The sequence below is a fragment of the Oncorhynchus gorbuscha genome, linkage group LG10 (genome assembly GCF_021184085.1).
Source record: "Oncorhynchus gorbuscha isolate QuinsamMale2020 ecotype Even-year linkage group LG10, OgorEven_v1.0, whole genome shotgun sequence".
Taxonomy (NCBI): domain Eukaryota; kingdom Metazoa; phylum Chordata; class Actinopteri; order Salmoniformes; family Salmonidae; genus Oncorhynchus; species Oncorhynchus gorbuscha.
Genome location: NC_060182.1, coordinates 67,280,168 through 67,304,980, shown reverse-complemented (window position 1 = coordinate 67,304,980; position 24,813 = coordinate 67,280,168). Strand labels below are relative to the sequence as shown.

Below are 24,813 nucleotides of genomic sequence, written 5' to 3'. Positions count from 1 at the left end.
TTCATACCAGCCTTCTACATTCATCATGCTACCGCTGAAGGCACAGTGAGGCTTGTTGGCAGTGAGTGAAGTCATTCACTGCCCTGTGATGGGATGGTCATCTGGCCCGATCCTTCAGGGTGTTTAGCTGGTTGTGCCGGGTCTCCAGAAGCTGGGCTACCTCTGAGACTAGATATGGGCCTGGAGCTCCTGGGGGCAGAAAAAAAGAATTAAAGCAAGTTTCCATTCATGCTAACAGTTAACTCTCAATGACAGCCAGCCGTTAACAGCAATAACAAAGCTGATAACATGTCAACATAATGAAACGTCACATCAAAGGGATGACAAGAAAATGCTGAGAAAATGTAAACGCCCATCATACTGTAACCTTTTACTAAAGGGTACATGAACTGCATTCTCACAAAAGCTTACATGCAACGCTGTGGGGTTTCCACTCCACTTTACCTGTGTGACTACTGGGCCATCATACTGTTGTGCAGTCTGTGTTAGCTGGCTCTGAATACAGTCTGGCTGTGACAAATGGCTTACACTTCACCTGTCCCACCTCTATCTGCAGATTAATATACTCCAACTGGATGCTGGTAAGGACTCTATGTGCCTCTAACAACTGACCTCTCATAGGCTGCTCCAGGTGCAATCGCTCCCATACCAATTAATTCCTCCGACTTTCCAGACGGCCCATCTCTGTGCACTCCTCAAAGAGCAGCCTCATACTGTCCATGCTACCCTCCAGCAGGACAAAAGTATGTTCCACCTCAGTTATGCGTGCTTGAACCATATATCCGGCACTGTACATGCTTCTCTGAGTGGGTTACTGCTGCTGTCAGGCTGCTCTCCACAGAATGTGCCTCCTACATATACTCTTCAGAGTACAAGTCCTCTCTAGACTCAACTTCCCTCCCGCTTTGTAGATCCGTCATTGGTGTCTCCATCACCTGTCAAAAGAAGTGGAAGTGGACAAGGATAGGAAGAAGAGGAAAGGGTAAGAGAAGAGTTTGTGTTGCACTCACAGATAATTCAGACTGATAAGTCATGGGATCCACAGTGAAATAGCAAGACTTATGATTCATGGGAATCGGAGCTCTTTCAAAGCCAAGCTTAATCTATGAAATTGCACAAGAATAGACTGAGAAAAGCACAAGGATCCAGTCAACATTAGAGATCTGTTTGTGTGATTCCACCATCCCATGAGCTTCTATCTAGACATACTGTATATTCCTCTCTTATCACTTCTTCAGTACGTGTCTGTGCTCCTGGTATCCAAGTCGGTCTATTATTACCTCTATCTGATCTTGATATGATATGGCATAGACAGTGACATTCTCAGACACTGTAATATACATGAAGTGTACAGGCAGCTGCATGTCAGAATTTTACCCCATGTGTAATTTCAAATTGGACATGAAAACATCTCCTAAAATCAGGTTTAATTCGCTTAGCATATTTGTCAGATAAAGCTATTCTGAACATCGGTTTTATCTTTATAGTTATTTGTAAAGTGAATGAAAAACAGTGCAGACAAAAACAAAGTTAAAAGGTGTGCAGGTGAGCTCTTGAAACCCAAGAGGGCTTATATGAAAACCACACCCGAAAAATAACAATATACACTGAGTGTACAAAAGGTTAGGAACACTTGCTCTTTCCATGAAATAGACTGACCAGGTGAATCCAGGTGAAATATATGATCCCTTCTTGATGTCAACTGTTAAATCCACTTGAATCAGTGTAGATTAAGGACAGGTTAAATAATGATTTTTAAGCCTTGAGACAACTGAGATATGTATTGTGTATGTGTGCCACTCAGAGGGTGAATGAGCAAGACAAAATATTTAAGTTCCTTTGAACGGGGTATGGTAGTAGGTGCCAGGTGCACCGGTTTGAGTGTGTCAAGAATGGCAACGCTGCTGGGTTTTTCGCACTGAACAATTTCCCGTGTGTATCAAGAATGGTCCACCCAAAGGGCATCCAGCCAACTGCACACAACTGTAGGAAGCATTGGAGTCACATGGGCCAGCATCCCTGTAGAATGCTTTTGACACCTTGTGGAGTCCATGCCCCAACAAATTGAGGCTGTTATGAGGTCAAAGGGGGGTGCAACTCAATATTTGGAAGTTGATCCTAATGTTTTGTACACTCAGTGTATATGCTGCATGCACAAGGGTTATAAAAGGGTCACTGGCACCCTCAACTACAGTGGCAAGAAAGAGTATGTGAACCCTTTGGAATTACCTGGATTTTTGCATAAATTAGTCATCAAATTTGATCTGATCTTCATCTAAGTCACAACAATAGACAAACATAGTGTTCTTAAACTAATAACACACACATTATTGTATTTTTCTTGTTTATTTTGAATACATAATTTAAACATTCACAGTGTAACTATATTTCAGTTGTTTTCAAATGTTCATTTCAGTTGTTCAGCAGATTGAAGAGAAGCCTATTTGTGCTGATTTATCTGGTCCTGGTATATGCTGTTTTGGTGATAATGAGATTAGATAACTTAATGTACGCCACCTATGATAAATAATTAAATTATCTGATGAAAATAAATCTGACCTTAATCACTCTGATAGCTGTCAAAATAAGAAGTTACACTATATTCATGTGTCAGAAGTATTTGTTATCATGTCAATCTAAACGTTGTATCTACACATCAACAAGTGATAATGCAATCTTTAATAACCTTTTTGTCGGTGGGCAATAATAGAGAAGAAGAAAAGAGAACGATAACACGTTATATGAGGGATATTTTCCCCGCCACTTGGCGGGCGGTCCTCAACATCATCGGTAATTCCTTTCATGTCCTCACCTGTGCGCGCACTACAGCCATAGGTTGGACAGCACAGACGCAAGCATTTTGTCAGTTGTTGGAAACAATTGGATCGTCCGTGTGCAAAACCGATTGCTCTAGTTTGTACAAAACAATTATTGTAGCATTTCAGCAAAATATCACTAGTCTCCTCCTGTGGCACACTTTGCGGATATGGTTTACCTGGATTTTCAGTCCAGGTTCTGAAAATAAACTTGAGAGGAACGCAGTGGAAACGCTTCAAATGGAAAGCAGATAAGGAAGACTTATCTATCAAATCGGGACCTAAAACTTTTTTTCCAAAAGGTAAAACCAATTCCTTTTGAATTCTTTATGTTTCTCATATTTTATGGTCAAAAAGTGTGTGTAACACTGCTGAATGTCGCTTTAGTGTGATAATGAGCAAAGGAATGTAACTTGGTGTTTTATCTCAGTCTAGATTTTTTTAAATTTAAATTCTGACAATTTATCCAACTTGTAAATTCATAACTTTCATCACAGAATAACTTTCTTATTAAATAGTGAGGAAACATAAGATCTCATTGAGGTATCTAGCTTTTAGAATGTGTGTTAGGCTTTCTAAAATATGCTATGATTGGCGGTTGATGGTACAGCAGAGCGAGAGCGCAGACTAGCCTAAAGACCAGACGTCGAATACATTTGAATTCTACGTTAGGCATAAGTGAGCGTTTGCATCAGAAAAGTTTCCCCTTATGACCTCCACAAGCCAGAATGTTGAATACAATTATATTTTTACGTACTTTACCGGTTTTCTGTGTGGTTTGTCCTTTTGCGGTTAGGAATGTGAGACAATATATGCACAGGAAAGTAACATTACATCAATTTTTCAACGCACTGGTAGTGTATTCAGATTTATAGCACAATATAAAAATGCAGAAATCTGAATGCGCTGTTATTATACTTTGCTGTGGATATATTGTCTCACATTCCTACCTGCAAAAGTACCAACCGCACGAACAACTGGTAAAGTAAGGTGGATATATTGTCTCGCATTCCTACCTGCAAAAGGACCAACCGCACGAACAACCGGTAAAGTAAGTTCAAATCTAAATGTATTCAACATTCTGTCTTGTGGAGGTCGTGAGAGGAAACTTAAAACGTTCATTTATGTCCGACATTGAATTCAATGCCAGGTCTTCAGGCTAAGCACAGAAGAATCCTTCTAGTCACTGAGTCAATACCCTTACTGTGTACCTATGTTTGTCTTCTGTTGTTGCAGGCCTTTCTTTGTTTTCTCAAATCCATGCTTTTTAATTAAACGTGTATCATACAACCACCTGGCTGTTTCCTCATTGCTGTTGCTCTAAAATGGCAACTCGGTGCGATTTCGCAAATTGAATCTCAAGGAAACATTCGGTGGTTGTATTTGATTATAATAAAATGTTAAAGTATAGATTTAAGCAAAGAAAGGCATGCAACAACAGAGGACAAATGGGTACACAGTAAGGGTTTAAGAATTTAAGTATCGATGCATAACAACTCAAAGGAGTCTGAGGTTCATTTAAAAAAAAAGGGAACTTGTCTTCACTCAACTCGGTGGAGGAGTTGATGTACTTGGCTAAGGTACAGCCAACCATTGGCATTTTACATTTATTTTATTTAACCTTTATTTACCTAGGCAAGTCGGTTAAGAACAAATACTTAATTTACAATGATGACCTACCCAGGCCTGACCTGGACGACGGCTGGGCCAATTGTGCGCCGACCGATGGGAATTCCGATCACGGCCGGTTGCGATACAGCCTGGAATCGAACCAGGGTCTGTAGTGACGCCTCTAGCACTGAGATGCAGTGCCTTAGATCGCTGTCTCACTCGGGAGCCCAAAGTTAATGTCAGAAGTGGGATGCAGGTTCAGAGGTGGTGGAGATTTGTGTAGCTTGGCCTTTGGTGATCCAGGAACAGTTAAACAAATGGGTAGAAAGATATAATCCTAAAAAAGATTTACTAAGGAGGTCTTCGCAATGAAAGGCTAAATCAGTTTTTCTATTAGTTATCTGAGCAGTACTCATGGACACTGACAATCTTATGGCACTGGTGATGTTGGTCGGTATGATCTCTCCCAGTAAATGGCCACATGGCAGTCTATTTTATTTCCTTTATCCTTTATCATGAGTGAAGATAACCTGACATTCTCAGTTCCCCAGGGTCTCCTTCTGTTTGTAGACATACTGTACATTGCCTGTCCATGGACTTTGAACTGGAAGCTTAAAACATAACATTGTCTTGACTGCAGATCAGTTGGGGAATGTATTGGTGTCTTTCCATGGATAGAGTCCTTTTGGAGACAAATTGGCCAGATTTATCAGTCGTGCTAGATGTTGTCACATATGTCAGTTGCTTGTTCTTTCTCAGTAATGTTATTATGGACAATTATAAACTGATAATTAGCAGTAATTACCAGTGTAGTCTGCTAATGAACATTGGTGTATAGTCTCTTTCCTGACCATTTCACACAACCAACCCACCTAACCTCTGCCCCTAATGAGTTCAGCCTGACCTCTACAGAACAGTCTGAACTGTAGTGGAGACATGATACTTTTGTTTAGGAAGGGTGTGTCCTTTACTGGTGGTGCTTCCTTCTCACCTGGCCGCAAGCCAGGCCATGGCTTGTATCCATGGAGATAACAGGTGCCTTATGTAACCACAGAGCCAGGAGGGGATGCCTCTGCATAGCTAGGGCCCTGACTTTTCCCCCAGGTTGGAACTTGACCATGAAAAACTCAGGACACTAGTAAGAGAGGGGTGCGGGCATGACAGACTGAGGTTGCTAAGAGGAAGAATAGCTCAGTCTCTAGACTGTAGTCAGTGTTGGGAGAACTCAGTAGAATGACCACAGTGGAGAGAGGGGGCCTGGTCAGTACAGAACTTAGTTTGCAGCAGTGGAAAGAGAACATCCCGCTATTATGATGGGCTGTAGACCTTCTAATCACAGTCTGGAATGGGCGACAGTGTCGTGAGTGTAGTGGAATCAGCAGTGACTCATGTCTGCAGTGTAGTGAGGAGCCTTCTGTGTGTAGACGGAGTGGCAGACAATAGGTTTAATCTGTGGGATTGGCTGAGTTACTCATCTGTCATCAATGAGCCTTTGATCAATATTAATGAGAAATCCAATGAGTTAAAACATTGGCCCTCAATGTGTGTGTCTCATGTTCTCAGTCCAACTGTCCTTGACGGTGCATAAGTATAAGCTTGGGGACTGTGTATTAGTTGTATTAGCCAAATGGGACACTTTCTTTTAGTTGCCCATTGAAGCCTTCTGAAATATAAAAAAAAACATTTACATAGAGAACATTTGCATCTTTCCACTGCTGGATTAGACTGTTCTCCTGAATTTCTGCATGTCCCATAGTTTCCAATAATGTTTCCTAGTCCTCTCAGCATGCTCAGTGTGTGTGTTATTGTGGTCAGGGCACAGAGGGCTTGTTTTAACTGGCGAGAACAGAGGCTTCAGAGATGCCAGTGGCAGGGGAGGATGTACTTTAAGTCTCAGCTGTGTTTTTTCCTACCCAGTAGCTACTGTCACTACTGTCAAAATACTTATTCTCCCCTGGTTTTCTTCCAAAAATACAGAGGTCCAGGCTTAGGCCCACAGCAACACTGAGGAGGTCTAGAAACAGGCATATTCAAGTGCCCAGTCATGAGAAAGGAGAACAAGAGAGAGAGGCTGAAGGAGATTTGGAAAGGGGAGTTCCTCAGCAATTATCAATCTCTCAGGAATGCAGCCTCTACTCTTAGACAAGCTGCTGCATGGCTACAGTGTCCCAAAAGCACTCAGACTCAAACAGATCTGTGCTCGACTCCACATATTTTCCCCTTACAGCAACAATGACCCTGAATGAGAGTAGCAGAGGGGTGGGATTATAAACCTCATGATCGGTAATAGTTATTACTGAAAACACTGTATACTGAACAAAAATATAAACGCAACATGTAGTGTTCATTTCATGAGCTGAAATAAAAGATCCCTGACATTTTCCATATACACACAAATGCTTTTCTCTCAAATTGTGTTCACAAATTTGTTTACATTCCTGTTAGTGAGCATTTCTCCTTTGCCAAGATAATCCATCCACCTGACAGGTGTGGCATATCAAGAAGTTGATTAAACAGCTTGATCATATACACAGGTGCACCTTGTTCTGAGGACAAAAAAAAGCCTCTGAAATGTGCAGTTTTGTCACACAACACAATGCCACAGAAGGCTCAAGTTTTAATGGAGCATAAAATTGTTATGCTGACTGCAGGCATGTCCACCAGAGCTGTTGTCAGATAATTGAATGTTCATTTCTCTACCATAAGCCACCAACTTCATTTTAGAGAATTTGGCAGTACGTCCAACTGGCCTCACAACCGCAGACCGTGTGTAACCATGCCAGCCGTGGACCTCCACATCCGGCTTCTTCACCTGCAGGATCTTCTTCACCTGCAGGATCTTCTAAGACCAGCCACCCAGACAGCTGATGTAACTGTAGGTTTGCACAACTGAAGAGTTTCTGCAGAAACAGATTCTCTGTCTGCTCGTCATCTTCACCAGGGTCTTGACCTGACTGCATTTCGGCATTGTAACTGACTACAGTGGGCAAATGTTCGATACTGGCACACTGGAGAAGTGTGCCCTTCACAGATAAATCCCAGTTTCAACTGTACCAGGCAGATGGCAGACAGCGTTGTCTGGGCGCGTGGTTTGCTGATGTGAACTGCCACCATGGGGTACTGTGTTATTTATGGGCAGGCATAAGCTACAGACAACTAACACAATTGTATTTTATCTTTGGCAATTTCAATGTGCAGAGATACTGTGACAAGATCCTGAGGCCCATTGTCTTTCCATTCATTCGCCGCTATCGCCTCATGTTTCAGCATGGTAATGCAAGGATCTGTGCACAATTCCGTGAGGCTGAAAATGTCCCAGTTCTTCCATGGCCTGCATACTCACCAGACATGTCACCCATTGAGCATGTTTGGTATGCTCTGGATCGACGTGTACGACAGCTCCCACCAATATCCAGCAACTTCGCACAGCCAAGAGTGGGACGACATTCCACAGGCCACAATCAACAGCCTGATCAACTCTATGTGAAGGAGATGTAATCCCGCTGCATTAGGCAAATGTTGATCACCAGATGTATTTTTTTTTACAAGTGCTTAACTTTAAATTCTGAATTGAATTGGCTAAAGAGTTAAATCGTAGTAGTCACAAACCACTGTTGGGTTCACCAGTTTGGACAATACAGTACAGGGTAGAGTAGGGTTAGGGTTAGTAGAGTAGAGTAAAGAATAGTAAACAGTAGAGCACACTAGAGCTGAGTACACTATACTTTACTGAACTCTACTCTACTGTGCTGTACTCTGATGTCCAAATTTGTCAAACATGGATGTCTATGATTAGTTCAGATTTGGTCCGGACCAACTAGATTTGGTCTTGTTTTGGGGAAGAGCTCCTTAAAATAATAGTCAGTGTGTAGAATAATACCCAGATATGCAGAGGAGGATATTGCATATTTCTACATTTGTGTACCTATTTAGGATACATCCCCATGAAGAGAATGGCATTCACGTCCATAACTATGCATTTCTGCGTAGCACAGATAAGGGACCCATGATTAAATTTAGTCTCCGCTATTTCGTTCCTGGGAGTAAATCCACTTTACTTACTGTAGTTCAATAACCCAATTCTTTCTGCAGACACCATTGAATCTTCATTCGGACCAAAGATGAGTTTTTTTTGGAGAACATGGACTCATAAAAAAACTGAGGGAGATTTTACAGAAATTATGTTAACAAACTTTGCATCTGCACAGTTCTTCCAGTCAATGTGTTTTTGTAAAATGTTCTGTGTAAATTAAGTCTTCCTTGTACATAGTTGTATGGTTTGTTACACTTTTGAAATCAATGTTTTTTGTTTGGCATACATTGTAAGTGAAAAATCTGAGTCTACCGTGGAATTGCCCATATGTAACAAAAAAGCTGTAAAAGTGTAAAGCAAAGTTACTTTTGTCCTCCAAAAAGGACAAAAGGATGGGCCCAAAAAAAGTACCAATAAAATAACAATGACCCTGATTCACTGTCGACGGCCCTTATCTCACTTCATTGGCATGTATTGTTGTGTTGCATTTTTATCACCATCCTGATCCACACATCCTTTAATAGCAACAACAAAACATACATGAGGGATTTCCTCTCAAGATGAATGCGTAGCTCTATACAGTATTCTTGAAATCCTGGCATTCAGCCTCTCTTTGGAAGGCCATTTGTCTTATCGGATGTATTTCAATGTTTCCTCTTTCTACTTTTTTTGCACAACAAGTAAATAGGAAGACTAGGAACTGCCCAGATCCATGTGCACAACATAACAAAATGTTTTAGAAACCTCTCTCCGCTGTCATTGCTTCATGTGACGATCCTTCGTAGGAAATGGAATTCATTGGGTTATTCCAGTTTTCCCCTATAGAGGTGCCTCACCTACAGCAATGGGCATACATAATGAATGCATGCACTTCTCTGGTTTAGAATATGTATGGTGTTCTAATCGTCTGCCTCTCTGTAAAATGCCCTTTACTTGAGTACTGCTGCTCTCCTTTGTTTGATAACGGCTACATAATAAAGGAACACCCTGATTCATGAAAGAACAGTAAAGCCACTTTCACACTAGTAAAATGTTAACTCTATTATTGCAGCACGTCACATTATTTCACAAAGTGTTCAAAACTGTAGCTTATACTACCCTAGGGAGCCGTTGGGTCGGAGGGGATGCTGTAGGATGACTGGGCATTGAGTCTGACTGGAACTTAAACTTTGCACTGCCACTTTAAATCCTGGAGCCCAGACTCCCATATCAAGGTGAATGTGCTCCTGCTTAAACCAAGCTATACTCACTCTTTAAACAAAGATGTCTGTTTCACTGCCACACCCTTTTTGACTTGTCCCCACGGGCACATGTACCAGCCTGGTCTGCTTCTTCACTCTGAGTCACTTTTGCAACAACTCCTGTAGTGTAAACTTATTCCAACCCTCACTTACACAATACTTCTGAAAGTATTCACGCCCCTTGACTTTTACAGTGTTTTGTTGTTACAAATTGGGTTAAACATTTATTTAATTGTCATTTTTTGTCAACGATCTACACAAAATACTCTAATGTGAAAGTGGAAGAAAAATTCTAATATTTGTTAAAAATAAATCCAATCATTAAAATAAAACGCTAATATATCTTGATTAGATAAATATTCAACTCCATCATTCAATACATGTTAGAATCACCTTTGGCATGGATTTACAGTTGTAGACTTACCCAGAAAGATTCACAGGAACTTTTCACACCTGGATTGTGCAACATTTGCCTATTTTCAGAATTCTTCAAGCGCTGTCAATTGGTTGTTGATCATTGCTAGACGACCTTCTTTTCACTGTCAATTAGATTAGTGTTGTGGAGTAACTACAAGGATGTTGATCCATCCTCTGCTTTCTCCTATCACAGCCATTCAACTCTGTAACTGTTTTAAAGTAACCATTGGCCTCATGGTGAAATCCCTGAGCGGTTTCCTTCCTCTCCTGCAACTGAGTTAGGAAGGGTGCCTGTATCTTTGTAGTGACTGGGTGTATTTCTACACCATCCAAAGTGTAACTAATAACTTCATCGTGCTCAAAGGGATATTCAATGTCTGAATTTGTATTATTATTATTTATTTTTTTACCCATCTACCAATAGGTGCCCTTCTTTGCGAGGCATTGGAAAACCTCCCTGGTCTTTGGTTGAGTCTGTATTTGAAATTCACTGCTCGACCTTATAATTATCTGAATGTGTGGGGTACAGAGATGAGATGGTCATTAGAAAATCATGTTAAATACTATTATTGTGAGGCCATGCAACTTATTGTAACTTATTACTATTTTACTCCTGAATGTATTTAGGTTTGCCATGACAGGGGTGGAATACCTATTGTCTCAAGACATTTCAGCTTTTCATTCCCCTTTGATGTTATGGAGTATTGTTTGTCACTGGCCTACACACACTTTTAATTTGAATCCATTTTAAATTCTGGCTGTAACGCAACAAAATGTGTATAATTGAGCAAATACTTTCTGAAGGCACTGTATAGGTTGTGCTGTTGCATTACACTGGTCTGTATATGTCTGCCATAGCAGATTTGGTTAAGCAAACCAAAGTCGCACAAACTGGTCCGTCTTTGCTGTGATACATTTTAACCAGGAAATATACACCCTTCAATAGCTGGATTGGGACTCGGGATGAGCTGCACTGCAGATGTTTGATATGTGGCCTGGTTTACATACATAATGGTGTGTGGGTCTGATGGTTGCTTCAGGCAATGCAGCTTTTCACTGCTTCCCTCCCCAGGCTTCCTCATAAAACTTGGAGACCTACAGATGTGGGTCAATGACATACGATACTGTAAACTGTCAGGGCCCTCACTGCTCCAGGATTTACAATCACAAGCTGTTCAGTTCTCAAAGAAGGGAGGCAAACACAACAGTCTATCCTCTACACGGTCTTGTAGTTACTGATGAGCTATTTTGCTGCTGTTGTCCTGTGTAGGACTGTTCAGTAGACGTTTCTCCTGGCCAATGTGAAAGCACCACGTCTATTGTGAGGGAAAAGTAAACAGCATGTCAGAGCACAGGCCTGCTCCAGCAGGATTGGGCTGGGCTGGAAAACCACAGGGGAGGCTAATGATTGCTCATGTGTGTGGATGCAGGTAAATCAATAGCCACATATTAATCAATGTTTATATCTTAAAGTCTCAAGGAACGTGTGATTTTTGTTCTTAACCCTCTTTTTGTGTGTATTATTATGTGTGTATCGTTTGCGTCAACACCCAGCGACCATTGAGCTGTGTGGTTTGGAGTACTATAATTACAGTGCCAATGAAGCAACTGTGTAATTTTGGCAGGGGCAACTTTGTGTGACAGAGTTTGTGTGTCCTGATTCTTAATTTGTGTGTGTGTGAGAAAAAGGGTCTCTATGGTAACGTCCAGACTAAAGTGTTCACAATAGTCCTAAGTGCTCTGTTGTATACTTAGGCAAACATGTATTTATCTAAGGGTTGGTCATGACTGCACAGCAACAGCATTGTGATTAGATCCACTGGAACGATATACAATGTTGTCATTAATGATCTCTTATGTGCTAATGTGAATGTGGTTTAGACTACTTACTTATAAATGCATAAGCTAGTGGTGTGCGGGTCAGCTGTTCGTTCACCTGCACCCGCCCGCAATTGCTAAGAACCTATCCGCAACCACCCGACCACAGTACCAGTCAAAAGTTTGGACACACTTAAACCCTTGAATGAGTTTCTTCATTTGTACTATTTTCTACATTGTAGAATAATAGTGAACACATCAACGCAATGAAATAACATATGGAATCTGTCGCCAAGGCAGTGCAAAGGGTGGCTACTTTAACTTTTGGTTACTACAAATATTTAATATTTGTGATTCTTCAAAGTAGCCACCCTTTGCCTTGACAGCTTTGCACACTTTTGGCATTCTCTCAAGCAGCTTCACGAGGTAGTCACCAGGAATGCATTTCAATTAACAGGTGTGTATTGTTAAAAGTTAATTTGTGGAATTTATTTCCTTAATGCATTTGAGACAGTCCATTTTGTGACAAGGTAGGGGTGGTATACAGAAGATGGGCCTATTTGGTAAAAGATCAAGTCCATATTATGGCTAGAACAGCTCAAATAAGCAAAGATAAATTTACCGTCCATCATTACTTTAAGACACGAGTGTTAGTTAATCCGGAAAATGTCAAGAACTTTGAACCAAATTTGAAATGTTTGGTTCCAACTGCTTTCTTTGTGAGACACGGAGTAGGTGAACGGATGATTGAGATGGTTTGGGATGAGTTGGACCGCAGAGTGAAGGAAAAGCAGCCAACAAGTGCGCAGCATATGTGGGAACTCCAAGACTGTTGGAAAGCATTCCAGGTGATGGAGGTTGAGAGAATGTCAATCTAAAATATATTTGTAGTAACAAAACACTTTTGCCTGACAGTTTGAAAGATGTGTTGGACACTACGGTGAAAGTGGTTAACTTTGTTAAAGCAATGCAACTCTCGTGCATTTTCTGCACTTTGCAATGATATGGGCAGCAACCATGTAACGCTTTTACAACTTACAGAAGTGCGCTGGTAATCAAAGGGCAAAGTATTGACACATTTTTTGGAATTTAGAGACGAGCTTAAAGTTGTCTTTACTGACCATTTTCACTTGTCTGACTGCTTGCATGATGAGTTTCTCACACGACTGGCCTGTCTGGGTGATGTTTTTTCTCGTCTGAATGATCTGAATCTAGGATTACAGGGACTCTCCGCAACTATATTCAATTTGCAGGACAAAATTGAGGCTATGATTTTAAGAAGTTTGAGCTCTTCTCTGTCTGCATTAACAAGGACAGGTCTTTCCAGCATTGTACGATTTTGTTTTTGTGCAAATGAACTCAAGCTTATGGACAACGTCAAATGAGATATAGCGAAGAACGAGTGAGTTGGGTGCGCAATTACGCAGGTACTTTCCCGAAATGAATGGCACAAACAACTGGATACGTTATCCCTTTCATGCCCTGCCTCCACTCCACTTATCGATATCTGAACAAGAGAGCCTCATCGAAATTGAATTTATCAGAAGCCACTGACAGATTTCTGGATCAGAGCATCCTGTCATAGATATGGACATGTAGGTTATCCTTATCCCTGTCATAGATATGGACATTTAGGAAATCTGTATCCCTGTCATAGATATGGACATGTAGGTTATCCATATCCCTGTCATAGATATGGACATGTAGGTTATCCATATCCCTGTCATAGATATGGACATGTAGGTTATCCGTATCCCTGTCATAGATATGGACATGTAGGTTATCCATATCCCTGTCATAGATATGGACATGTAGGTTATCCATATCCCTGTCATAGATATGGACATGTAGGTTATCCATATCCCTGTCATAGATATGGACATCTAGGCTATCCGTATCCCTGTCATAGCTAGGGACATGTAGGCTATCCGTATCCCTGTCATGGCTAGGAACATGTAGGCTATCCGTATCCCTAAAATAGCTAGGAACATGTAGACTATCCTTATCCCTGTCATAGATATGGACATCTAGGCTATCCGTATCCCTGTCATAGATATGGACATCTAGGCTATCCGTATCCCTGTCATAGCTAGGGACATGTAGGCTATCCGTATCCCTGTCATAGATATGGACATCTAGGCTATCCGTATCCCTGTCATAGCTAGTGCAATGATGCTTGTTTTCGTTGTCTCGCTTGTCAACAGCGGATATGACATGCCAACTTTGGAGTGTCATACTTGTTGCTCGTGCAAGTGGAACAACACTGGCAACGAACTTCAGCTGAACTAGTTAGTCCTATATCACATTTTTCTACAGGCCCCCAGAAAACGTAATAGTCTGTAGAATTTCATTTGGAGTCATTTTGAAGCACGTTCTTGGGTGAGTTTCATCTCTACCACTATTTGGCTCATGCAAGCAACTAAGCCAGACGACACATCTCAGGAATGGAACTTTGACCAAAACTGTCTGGATGATGCTTCAACACTAAAAGTAAACAGTAAAAAATGAAATATCCCTTTTAAGGAAATGAAAAGCTGTTAAAATGACCCAACATGATTTGTTTTTTATAAGATCTGTTCGGCTTGGATGCATATTTTTACGTGGTTGAAATACTATCAGATTTTATGATGCTGATAAAGATGGCACCTTAACAGACGATCCTAACCACTCATTCATTCTTCCAAGATGCTGAAAAAATATTTCTCCACTCCTGTTCCTGAGTCAAAATGTACATTTTTTTGTGTGTAATTTTATGTTAAGAAATGGTTAATTCTCCAGCAGCCTAATGTAATATCAACTATCTGAGAGGTTTTAGACCTAGAGTCAGTGTCCATATTTCAGTTAGGCTACTACTCCGTTTAACCCTTCTGAACAATACAGTTCCCTTGACGTGCCATTTTAAAATCTCTGTCTTGTGACTGTCTAATTTCTATAGCACCTCACAATCACATATAACAGGAGTGCTATTATCTCTAACCACTTCACCAAATCTTTCCCAACATTAGACTACTGTCCTGGCTCTCGCTTCTATTTATTTTCAACCCTCTATTTTGCAGCTTTTCTCCAACGTTGTCCTTTTTGCCTCAGTGGATCGACGTTAACTTTTTCTACCCAAGTTCTCAAATGCATTTGGCAACTTGTGTGTGTTTGGTGCGCTACAGTTAGGCCCTGAAGCTCAGGCTACGCACAAATGCCATGTAAAAATAATGAAAAACACCTCAATGTAGCCTATCGATAAGAATGATGGATTTTTAAAAATGCATTGTTTTCTCTTTTCAACCTGCCAGCCCTGCGGATATGAGTCAACCCACGCATCATTGGCATGAGCCTTTGTCAGGCCTAACTTCATTTTGTGCAATGTGTGTAGATAATTTTGAGAAACAAAAGACATTGGTTTGAACTGAGTCAGGTGGGTGGTCCTCCACTGTATCCCAGGTTGCTATGCGTCTCCCAGGAGATGTCGGACCCCAAGTGTTCAACAGCCATCTCTTCACTGCATCTGCACATTGTCAAATGTAGCTACTGCTTAGATTAATGGATGTCACTCATCCCTAGTAATTTGCATGGAGAGAAACACAGGGATCACTGCAGATGGATGAAAGGGGCTGAGACTTTTCACTAAAGGATACCCACTTTACTGGCCTGTTGGCCTTTCACTGCAACTCAAAGTAACTCTCTGTGATAATTTCTTATGAGAAACATTTACACTCATGAGCTCCTCTCCAGCTATCCTCTTGATTAATTCACAGAACATTCATGGGAAAGTCCCCTCATTTCCGATTAGACAATCATGTGATATGAACTTGTATATTTGGGGCGGCAGGGTAGCCTAGTGGTTAGAGTGTTGGACTAGTAACCGGAAGGTTGCAAGTTCAAACCCCCGAGCTGACAAGGTACAAATCTGTACCCACTGTTCCTAGGCCGTCATTGAAAATAAGAATTTGTTCTTAACCGACTTGCCTAGTTAAATAAATTCCCTGCTTGGGAAGAGCCGAGCATCAGCAGTAATTGTGGTGTTAGTTCAGTGATGGAGTGATTAACGGTTCATTTCTGACCAGTGTGAGGGGCGCCTGGCAGCCTGCATCTGCCTACAATCATTTAGTGTGCCTATAGCCAAACCAGGGCCTTAATTACAGTACACCACTTTTCATTCCAGATCCTCAATAATTTATAACAGAGTGCTGACCATTTTATAATCATTTTGAGACCCATATTCGAGGCTTAAAGGCTCCTGGAGATTTTGCTATTAGGGATGGATGTCAGTACAGGGACATCTTGCCAAGTGATTTTGGAGACTTATGTCTTGGTTTCATGTCTCAAGCACACATTATATCTAAAGAATTAAGAATTGGCAGATGTGCTTTCATGTAACTTGGCTGGAGTCCCCAATCCTAGCCGCCAATTGGTTATAGTGAACTCCTTTGCTGCCTCAAAACCATCATCACATACGATAAAGCCCAAGGGTTGGGAGAGATTCTCTAATGCATGCTTCCCGAATCATAGCTTGTATGGCGATGAGTGTCAAAAAAAAGTCCTCAGCTGGGGTGAACCCAACAGGGGTCCCCAGGAGTGAGGTCGTGAAACCTGCCTTAGAGGAAAGAAGTTTGACAGGGGAGGGGGAGGGTGAGCTCATTGTATCGGTGTTGTTGAGAGAAAGCCAAAGCGAAACCATAACAGAGCGAGAAAAAGTGAGCTTGTTTTGGAGATGGATGCTGTCAGTTCTCTGGTATTGTGCTGGAGTATACGTGGGTGTGCATGTGTATATGTTTGTTTAGTGTCTGTGGGTGTGTTTGTGTGGCTTCGGGTGGGGCACTGAATTATGACTACATGTTCAGGAATGAAGAGGGCGGTGCCAGTTTTTTGCAGAGGCAGTGAAGTTTGGTTGAGAGTCGGGATAGGAGGGGGTTGAGTGGGCTGGGCTCTGAGCTTCCCCACACCCTATCATTGAGAGAAGGGCATGATCAAATGTGTTGAAGTAAATTGAAACCAATGGTGCAATGCTTGTGTGCAATTGGTGTAGAAATTGGAATAGACAATGGTGAAGTATTTATACAAAGGTTTTTCTTCAATGAGTGGAATTGTTAGTATTGTGTTACATTAATATGGTGGTGTTTGTCTAATTGACTCCTCTTTTCTCCATCTCCTTTTCTCTCTCTTAGGGAGTAGGTCCAGTGTGAGGTGGGATGTCTAGCCGTGAATCTTTGGGGGACCTGATCCCCCAGGACCTGGCGGAGGTATTTGCCCATGAGAGACTCACCAAAGGGGGCCGAAGAAAGAAACGTCGGGGCTCACTGGGCCGGGCATTCGGCTGGCTCAAAGGGAAGAAGAAGAAGGACGTCAATGCCAATGGACAGAGCCAGGACTTTAATCCAGGCCGGCCGATGACGGGCAAGACATTCACACAGGGCCACAGCCATGGTAAGATCAACCAGGGAACCCAAGAGATTATTGCCATGTAAATCCTCACTCTCCACTTTGATTGCTAAACGATGTTAAACATAGTGACTATGTTTACTGCGTGTTGTCTCTCTCGCAACAGTATTTGAGGATGTGGCTATAGGTTTTTTGTTTATTGGTATCATTTCAAGTAGGCTAGGTGGCTATATTCTACTATAGTCTAGTGCCCATCCCACAGTGGAGTTTGGTGTTCAGAAACTGTTGAATATCCTGGTCTTGCGCTCCAAGGCGTGTTTGCTCTCTGGAGGACTGTTTGAACAGTCTCTGACTCACCAGCTGCCCTTTGACCTCCCCCAGCCATTGAATGCCGTGAACAAACCTCCATCGGTCCTGTTCTGTGTTACCCAACCACCCTCAAGGATTGTGTTCAGGTTACACACAGGTTGCGATTCCATACTGTAAAACAAGGAAGTACACTCCCAAAGGGGATGAAATATGGCTCGCGCACACAGGTGAAAACATACAAAAATGTACACATTAAAACATTTATAAACTTACACACGTTTAGACAATAAATGTATGTTTAAACATGCAGAAACGTACCCCCTTTAAGACATAACAAACTAATACACAATACCTGCAGCTGGCTCAGGCATAGTCTTATTCAGCAATGCATGTTGGAGCATGTGCATGTACATTTAAATGAGAGAATGTTGAATAATGTCAGTCCTTCAATGTTTTCTCAGTGTACTGTATCCTGTGGTATTGCCTTGTTTTTAAGTGATGTTTCACTTTCAAATTCCGCTGTAGGTAATGTTTTGAAAATCACACCTACAATCCAAAAGATGCAAGCAGCACCACACAAACAAGTTCTAATGCTGTTTCAGCTCATTTCTCCATAGACTAGAGTGAAGTTGGCTAATATTTGTGAGTGTGAACTGTATCACTGTACTGTATGGACTGGAATTACGAGCATGATAAATTATTCTGGTGCAGCACATGTGTATAGGCTAACGAATTTGATTGGAATTTTGATATCTAATATGGCCTATTTGTATTCTAGTAAGGTGACGCATATTTACCTTTTCAGAATGTTTCCCCTAATGTTATTAGCCTACGTCCCCTTTCTCTCTTGTTGCTTCATTCCTCGCTTTCAACAGTAACATAAAATAAAAATCGTTGTCCTTATCTTAATCATTCTAATGGCATACTTGAATAAAGTAGGACTACAATTCGATGCAGAAGGCTTTCACTTCTCTTCACAAAGATTGAATGGTTATGGGTATGAATAAATAACTACTATAGCCTTCCGCCATCGCCCGCGTTCGCTCTTCTTTCAAACTATTGGCTTCTGTATTTAACATTCAGCAAATAAGAGCTTGCGTCCCTCTTCGAATAGTCTATTGGCATAAGACACGCTAAAATAAAAAGGTCCAGCAAGCTATTCTTGTCTAGTTTTTCCTGCATTTTAACTCCCAAGAGTTAATGAGCGTTTTTAACGGTTCTACAGGTACTTGCGTATTGAGCAAGAGACAGATGCTGCCATTTAGAAGCTTATTATGCGTAACTCATCATAATTGGCCAAATATAAGGCTAATACTGCATTGAATTTATTACCTGAAAGGGGTAGGCTAGGATATAGATAGCGCTATCTCTCAATAGAACAGTATTATTTATTTTGGATGCAATTTGAATGGAGTTGATGGAGAGGGAGTGACTTCGCGTGCACACGGATTTTAAAGCAACGATATTTGAGTGATGGGCTGTTTTAAAACTCTCCAGCTGCAATTCCAAATAAAATAATCTTTACAATTAAAAAAACAAGGTCACCCTGAAAGCCAGATGGAGATTGGTAAATAAGACGCGCATTCTGTCTTTACATTACTCTAGCATAGGCTATGCTGCAGCAAATGTTAGTAAGGAGTTGCGAGATGATAGGTCCTCATGCATTGTGAAATGTGCTCCATTCTGAGATGGGCAGTCTGTCCCCACCCTGAGCGTTGATTCATCATGCAGAGGCAGTAGAGAAGCCAGATTTAGACATTGCATATGATTTAACAGTTCCATTTCACGCCCTGCTGTTCACATAAATAATTTATTATAATTTACTGCTTTCTAGCAGTTATTTATCCCGGGAAAATCCTGGTACATCTCGGTTATCGGGTTCCTGCCATTAAAACCTAGTGCCCAATCATCATAGTGGCGGGCTGTTTAAGAGCTCTGCGAGAGAATGTAAACTGAGTGGGAGAGAAGGTATTTCTCCCCTGCCAAGGGTCAGCACATGATACGTCCCCACATTGTGCACAGCAGGGCACAGGCCTCCCATGGAAGGTTTTCCTCACGTTTTCCCCTCAAATCTCTTTAACCCAGTTCAGAGCAAGTTTTAGTGCTCTCATTTGTGTTCTACCAACAGGTGGGGCTACGAAATGGACTTCTGCCATCCAGTGGTGTACAGCTATAATTCCTGGAAATGTTACCTATCTGTTGAAGGAGATTGAGAAGGGAAATTTCAAATTTGACCTGACATGTTGTGTGGCCTGAGCAGGGGCACTGTTTCAAACGGTGGGATATTGCTGTTGTGCTACCTGTCTGAATGGATTACTCAGATGCAGCAGTAATGAAGAAGTAGGCCTCAGGTAAAGCGTCCCTTCAGGTAACAGATACTATCATAATGACAGTCTTCCTTTCTCTATGTAATTTATAGTCCAGCTGTTATTACGCCAGTGAGCCCTCAGCGACGAACACGTGGTATGTTCTTTGTTTGCCCTGGCAAGTAACTCCAAAAGGCAGCTTGCTTTTACCAACAACGTGGCTTGCTCAAATAAGAAGGCAACTAACACTTTACAAGATAGCATCTAGTAGTATTGTGCCAGGCATCAGATACTGAAATACTCCTGGAAAAGCTCACAGTATCCCCACAGAAGGTTAAATTCCTCCAGATAAGCCATATAAAAATAAATGTCAGCTTTTATTGATTCAGTCATACCAAAGAGGATGGGACCTATTGCCTGGCCTGGGCTGGTGTTGGCATGCACCCAGTTAATTAAAATCCCAGCCAGAACAGTTACATTAAGCAGAAACAAGTGGTTCTGTTTCTTATTTTGACCCAGCCCTCCCTCACATAGATCTCACCCTCCTATGAATTGGATGAAATAAGTTTCCATCAGAAGCAAATGTCAGTCTAACAGACAGCTGATGTGTGTCCTGAAACGATATACTCAATGGAATGGGGAATGAGAGGGGATCTACAGTGGTTTGTTTAGCGTTGTTAGGATGTCATGGGCATATGGCCTCTTGTTCAGAACTTTTGGTGAGAAATTGATGCGTTTTGTGAATCTTTCTTCCAGTTCAACTCCCTTAAAATAGTATGTTCACCCCAGCTTTCTTCTTGGTGGGAATGTATTGGTAAACATGGACCAAAGAGTTTGACCCAGACATCATGTTTGAGTACATTGTAGCTAGCAGAGAAGTGTGCTCCTGGACCCTACATTGTAATGTGGGGTAACTCACTGGCCCAGTAAATGTGTTTGACACAGCCTCCTGTGATGACCTGGACAATGCCTCACATGGTCCTGGGACACACAATCCCATAGGCTGACCCTTTGTGTGTTTGCTGTACATGTGTGATTTATCTGTAGGCACTGCACACATCACCTGCATGGGCCTCAGTGCTTCTACCGTGTGTTATTTGCCTGCATTGCTCTTGGCCCAGTTGATCCTGTAAGCCACCTAGTAAAGCCAGGCTGTTAGCTGGCCTAATGCTGCTGTTGTCACTCATATCTTGTGCTCGCTACAGCTGAACATTTTCAACAGGTTCACACTAAGCTGACTGATAGGGGTATAAGGAGAGGGGGAGTGATGCCAGAGTGATATGATTCTATTGTTCACCTGGCACCTGTAGGTCACCTGGATTCTTGATCTGTAGACGTTCTACTCTCACCCGGAGATTCCATGCATTCCTCGGCTCTAGACACACAACTCTGAGCCCAGAGAATGGTAGCTCTTTGTACGGGTTTGTCAAAAGTTTATCACAGCGATATTTCTTTCTCGTCCTTCTAAAGTTTGCACGATTTTGCCACACCTGGGCAGTGTCCTGCAATATTGTAGTCATACAGAAGTACAGGAAGAGTGCCGTACAGTATTTCAGCATGCCTTTCAATGTTATCTTACATACGGTTGATTAGCTGACTTTATACACTGAGTTTGGCATGACATACAGTTTCATAATGTGACTGTGTGTATGCATGGGTGTGGGTGACTGTACAGCATGAATAAACCTCTGAGCCTTGGATGAGCACATAAAGGCTGGGGAGAGCAGGAGAACTGGTTTTAGAGCCTGGATACTGTTTCTCTTTCCTCAGCTTATGGTGGGAATCAAACACACTGCCCTCCTCTGCATTGTTCCATTGCCCCCTGGCAGCTGCAGGAGTTTAACAGAACATGCTGTGGTGTATGTGCTGGTCTTTCCTGCTTCGGTCTTATGGGAAGGCAAGGACCTCTGCCTTATCACTGTGTGTGAAATACCTGAATGTAACACCAGTCTGTCTGAAAGCAGTCACCATGACACTTCCCAACGTCACCTCTCCAAGGCCAGGTACAGGGGAAATGTATGCCTTGGCTCTTAATGACACGGGCTGAAACACTCCTTTGGACATTGAGCTAGAGATGTCCATTTATATTATGTGCAACAGCTCAAGCACAGGCTGTCGCTTGTAGGATTTTGCTTCCTGCCTAGTGATTAACAATACAGATGAATGGGAAGAAGTTGTATGACAGCATGTAATAACATTTCCAATTAGAATAATTGGGAATATTAATCAGCACATCCTGATTATTTATTTATTTATATGAAGTGCCAGCATGCGAGTCCTCTAGTCCTATTTATGTGTTGGATTCCATCACTCATTTCACTCTTTGTAAAAGTCTAATGCTTAGTCTAATCACCTCTTTAAGGAATACCTAGGATAGGATAAGTATTCCCTCTCATCTCACCCCCCCCCCCCTTTAAGATTTAGATGCACTATTGTAAAGTGACTGTTCCACTGGATGTCATAAGGTGAATGCACCAATTTGTAAGTCGCTCTGGATAAGAGCGTCTGCTAAATGACTTAAATGTAAAATGTAAATGTAAATTACCTGGTCAAGCCTCATGGCGTTCAGCAACCGTTACATAGCATTTATTGTAATGTAAATTACTCCCACCCTCCAGACTATTGTCATGGCAGGAAAAGCATTTGAAACTCTGCCAGCCCACAAAAGATGATGATGAATGCATGACAGAGGTTGAGTGATAAATGAGTATTGTATCTTTTTGGATGACAGTATCTTTATACATGATTTCATGGCATGCTAGATGAATGGAACCCTGCAGCTTTTGATCATGTCAGTCCCGCTTTGACAAAATGGTAGCTTAAAGTCAAGGTGGTTAAACTGGTAATAGTTTTCCCCTCCCAGAACATCATGTTCTTTTCATGCCCTCTCAAAGACTGAGGTAGTGATAAGCAGCATGTACATGTGCACACAGAGTGAGACCTGCACAGTGGAATCCACCTAGCACACCCACTGTGCTTATGCTGCTACGCCCATGGTACCGTACTGAGCTTGCTGCCTTCTGCAGGCGTTGTGCATGGTGGAGCAGTGGTCTCAAATCAGTTTTTGCTGGTTTTATATGCTCCCAAACTAGAGCTCCACACCATTTTCCAAAAGAACAGGTAATATACTGTACGTAATAACATCAATAGACCTTCAATACAGAAACAATTGTGCTTTTTAAAAAAAATATAGCTAATATGAAGAGTTCTCCAAAAGCCAGACGTTCTTTACAGAACAGCTTGCCATAGGCTTCCATGATTTCTAGATATCCTAACACTTGTCTTTGAGGGCATAGTGTCTACTGCCTGGAAAATTCTCCCTGCTGGTCTAGTAATTTAGATTTTAAGCTCTTAATGTAGTGTGACCTGCCTGTCAGTAGGGGCCTACCAGAGCTCTGCCTTCCTGAAGTGTGCGTGCCCTAGCAGGTCTGACTCTGCATGTTTCACAGTCTCTTTCATTCTCCATTCTTTTTAATGGGATTTTATCCAGAGCTTATCACTAGCTAAACCCTTGCTGTGGTGCTGCCTGTCAGGAAAGTGGGATACAGAAGGTTCTGTCACTCCTGACCTTTTTAAGTGTTTTTAATTAGAGAACCACAGGGAAGTACTCTGTACACACGACTTCTGACCTTAATTGGTGTAATTACTGTGATTATTACATGTTTACTGTGCTTGGCTGCTAATTCTGTGTGTACGTGCGCGGGTTACACGCGTTTGAGTGAAGTTTAATGTGTATGCTGTGCATGCGTGTGTACAGACATGTTTAAACTTGAGGGATCGTTCTGATCTGTAGTGTCTGAAGGTGAAATGGACTGGAACGAGGCAGGATTTGTAAGTACACTATACAGTGCATTTGGAAAGTATTCAAACCCCTTCCCCTTTTCCAAATTTTGTTACGTTACAGCCTTAATTTAACATTTGAGGAAACAAAATAGTCCACCTGTGGTAAATTCAATTGATTGGACATGATTTGGAAAGACACACAACTGTCTATATAAGGTCCCATAGTTGACAGTTCATGTCAGAGCAGAAACCAAGCCATGAGGTTGAAGGAATTGTCCGTAGAGCTCCAGGAAAGGATTGTGTCGAGGCACAGATCTGGAGAAGGGTAATGAAACATTTCTGCAGCATTGATGGTCCCCAAGAACACAGTGGCCTCCATCAGTCTTAAATGGAAGAAATTTAGAACTACCAAGACTCCTCTTAGAGCTGGCCACCCGGCCAAACTGAGCAAGGGCCTTGGTCAGGGAGGTGACCAAAAACCTGATGGACACTCTGACAGAGCTCCAGAGTTCCTATGTGGAGGTTAACGATCCTTCCAGAAGGACAACCATCTCTGCAGCACTCCACAAATCATACCTTTATGGTAGTGGCCAGACAGATGCCACTCTTCAGTAAAAGACTCATGGAAGCCCGCTTGAGTTTGCCAAAAGGCACCAAAAGAATTTTAGACAATGAGAAATAGGATTCTCTGAACTGATGAAACCACTATTGAACTATTTTGCCTGAATGCCAAGCATCACACCTGGAGGAAACTTGGCACCATCCCTACTGTGAAGCATGGTGGTGGCAGCATCATGCTGTGGGGATGTTTTTTAGCGGCAGGAACTGGGAGACTAGTCGGGATCGAGGGAAAGCTGAACGGAGCTAAGTACAGAGATCCTTGAAGAAAATCTGCTCCAGAGCGCTCAGGACCTCACTGGGGCGAAGGTTCACCTTCCAACAGGACAACGACCCTTAGCACACAGCCAAGACAACGCAGGAGTGTCCTTGACTGGCCCAGCCAGAGCCCTGACTTGAACCCAATCGAACATCTCCGGAGAGACCTGAAAATTGCTGTGCAGCGACTCTCCCCATACAACCTGACAGAGCTTGAGTGGATCTGCAGA

General features: G+C 42.0%; 1 protein-coding gene across 4 annotated transcripts in view; it reads left to right on the top strand.

Annotated features, from left to right (window-relative positions):
- The first annotated feature begins 2,796 nt into the window (after window positions 1–2,796).
- LOC124046388 (uncharacterized protein KIAA1522 homolog) overlaps window positions 2,797–24,813 on the top strand; it is a 33,774-nt gene continuing 11,757 nt past the window's right edge. For 2 of the 4 annotated variants that reach the window (XM_046366715.1, XM_046366711.1), the window contains exons 1-2: window positions 2,797–3,118; window positions 17,096–17,354. In XM_046366715.1, the coding sequence (XP_046222671.1) occupies window positions 17,120–17,354 (235 nt within the window). In that variant the 5' untranslated portion in view covers window positions 2,797–3,118; window positions 17,096–17,119. Of the gene's footprint in view, window positions 3,119–11,521; window positions 11,549–16,858; window positions 16,975–17,095; window positions 17,355–24,813 lie in introns of those variants that run through there. The other 2 variants (XM_046366713.1, XM_046366712.1) reach the window with 2 other exon arrangements.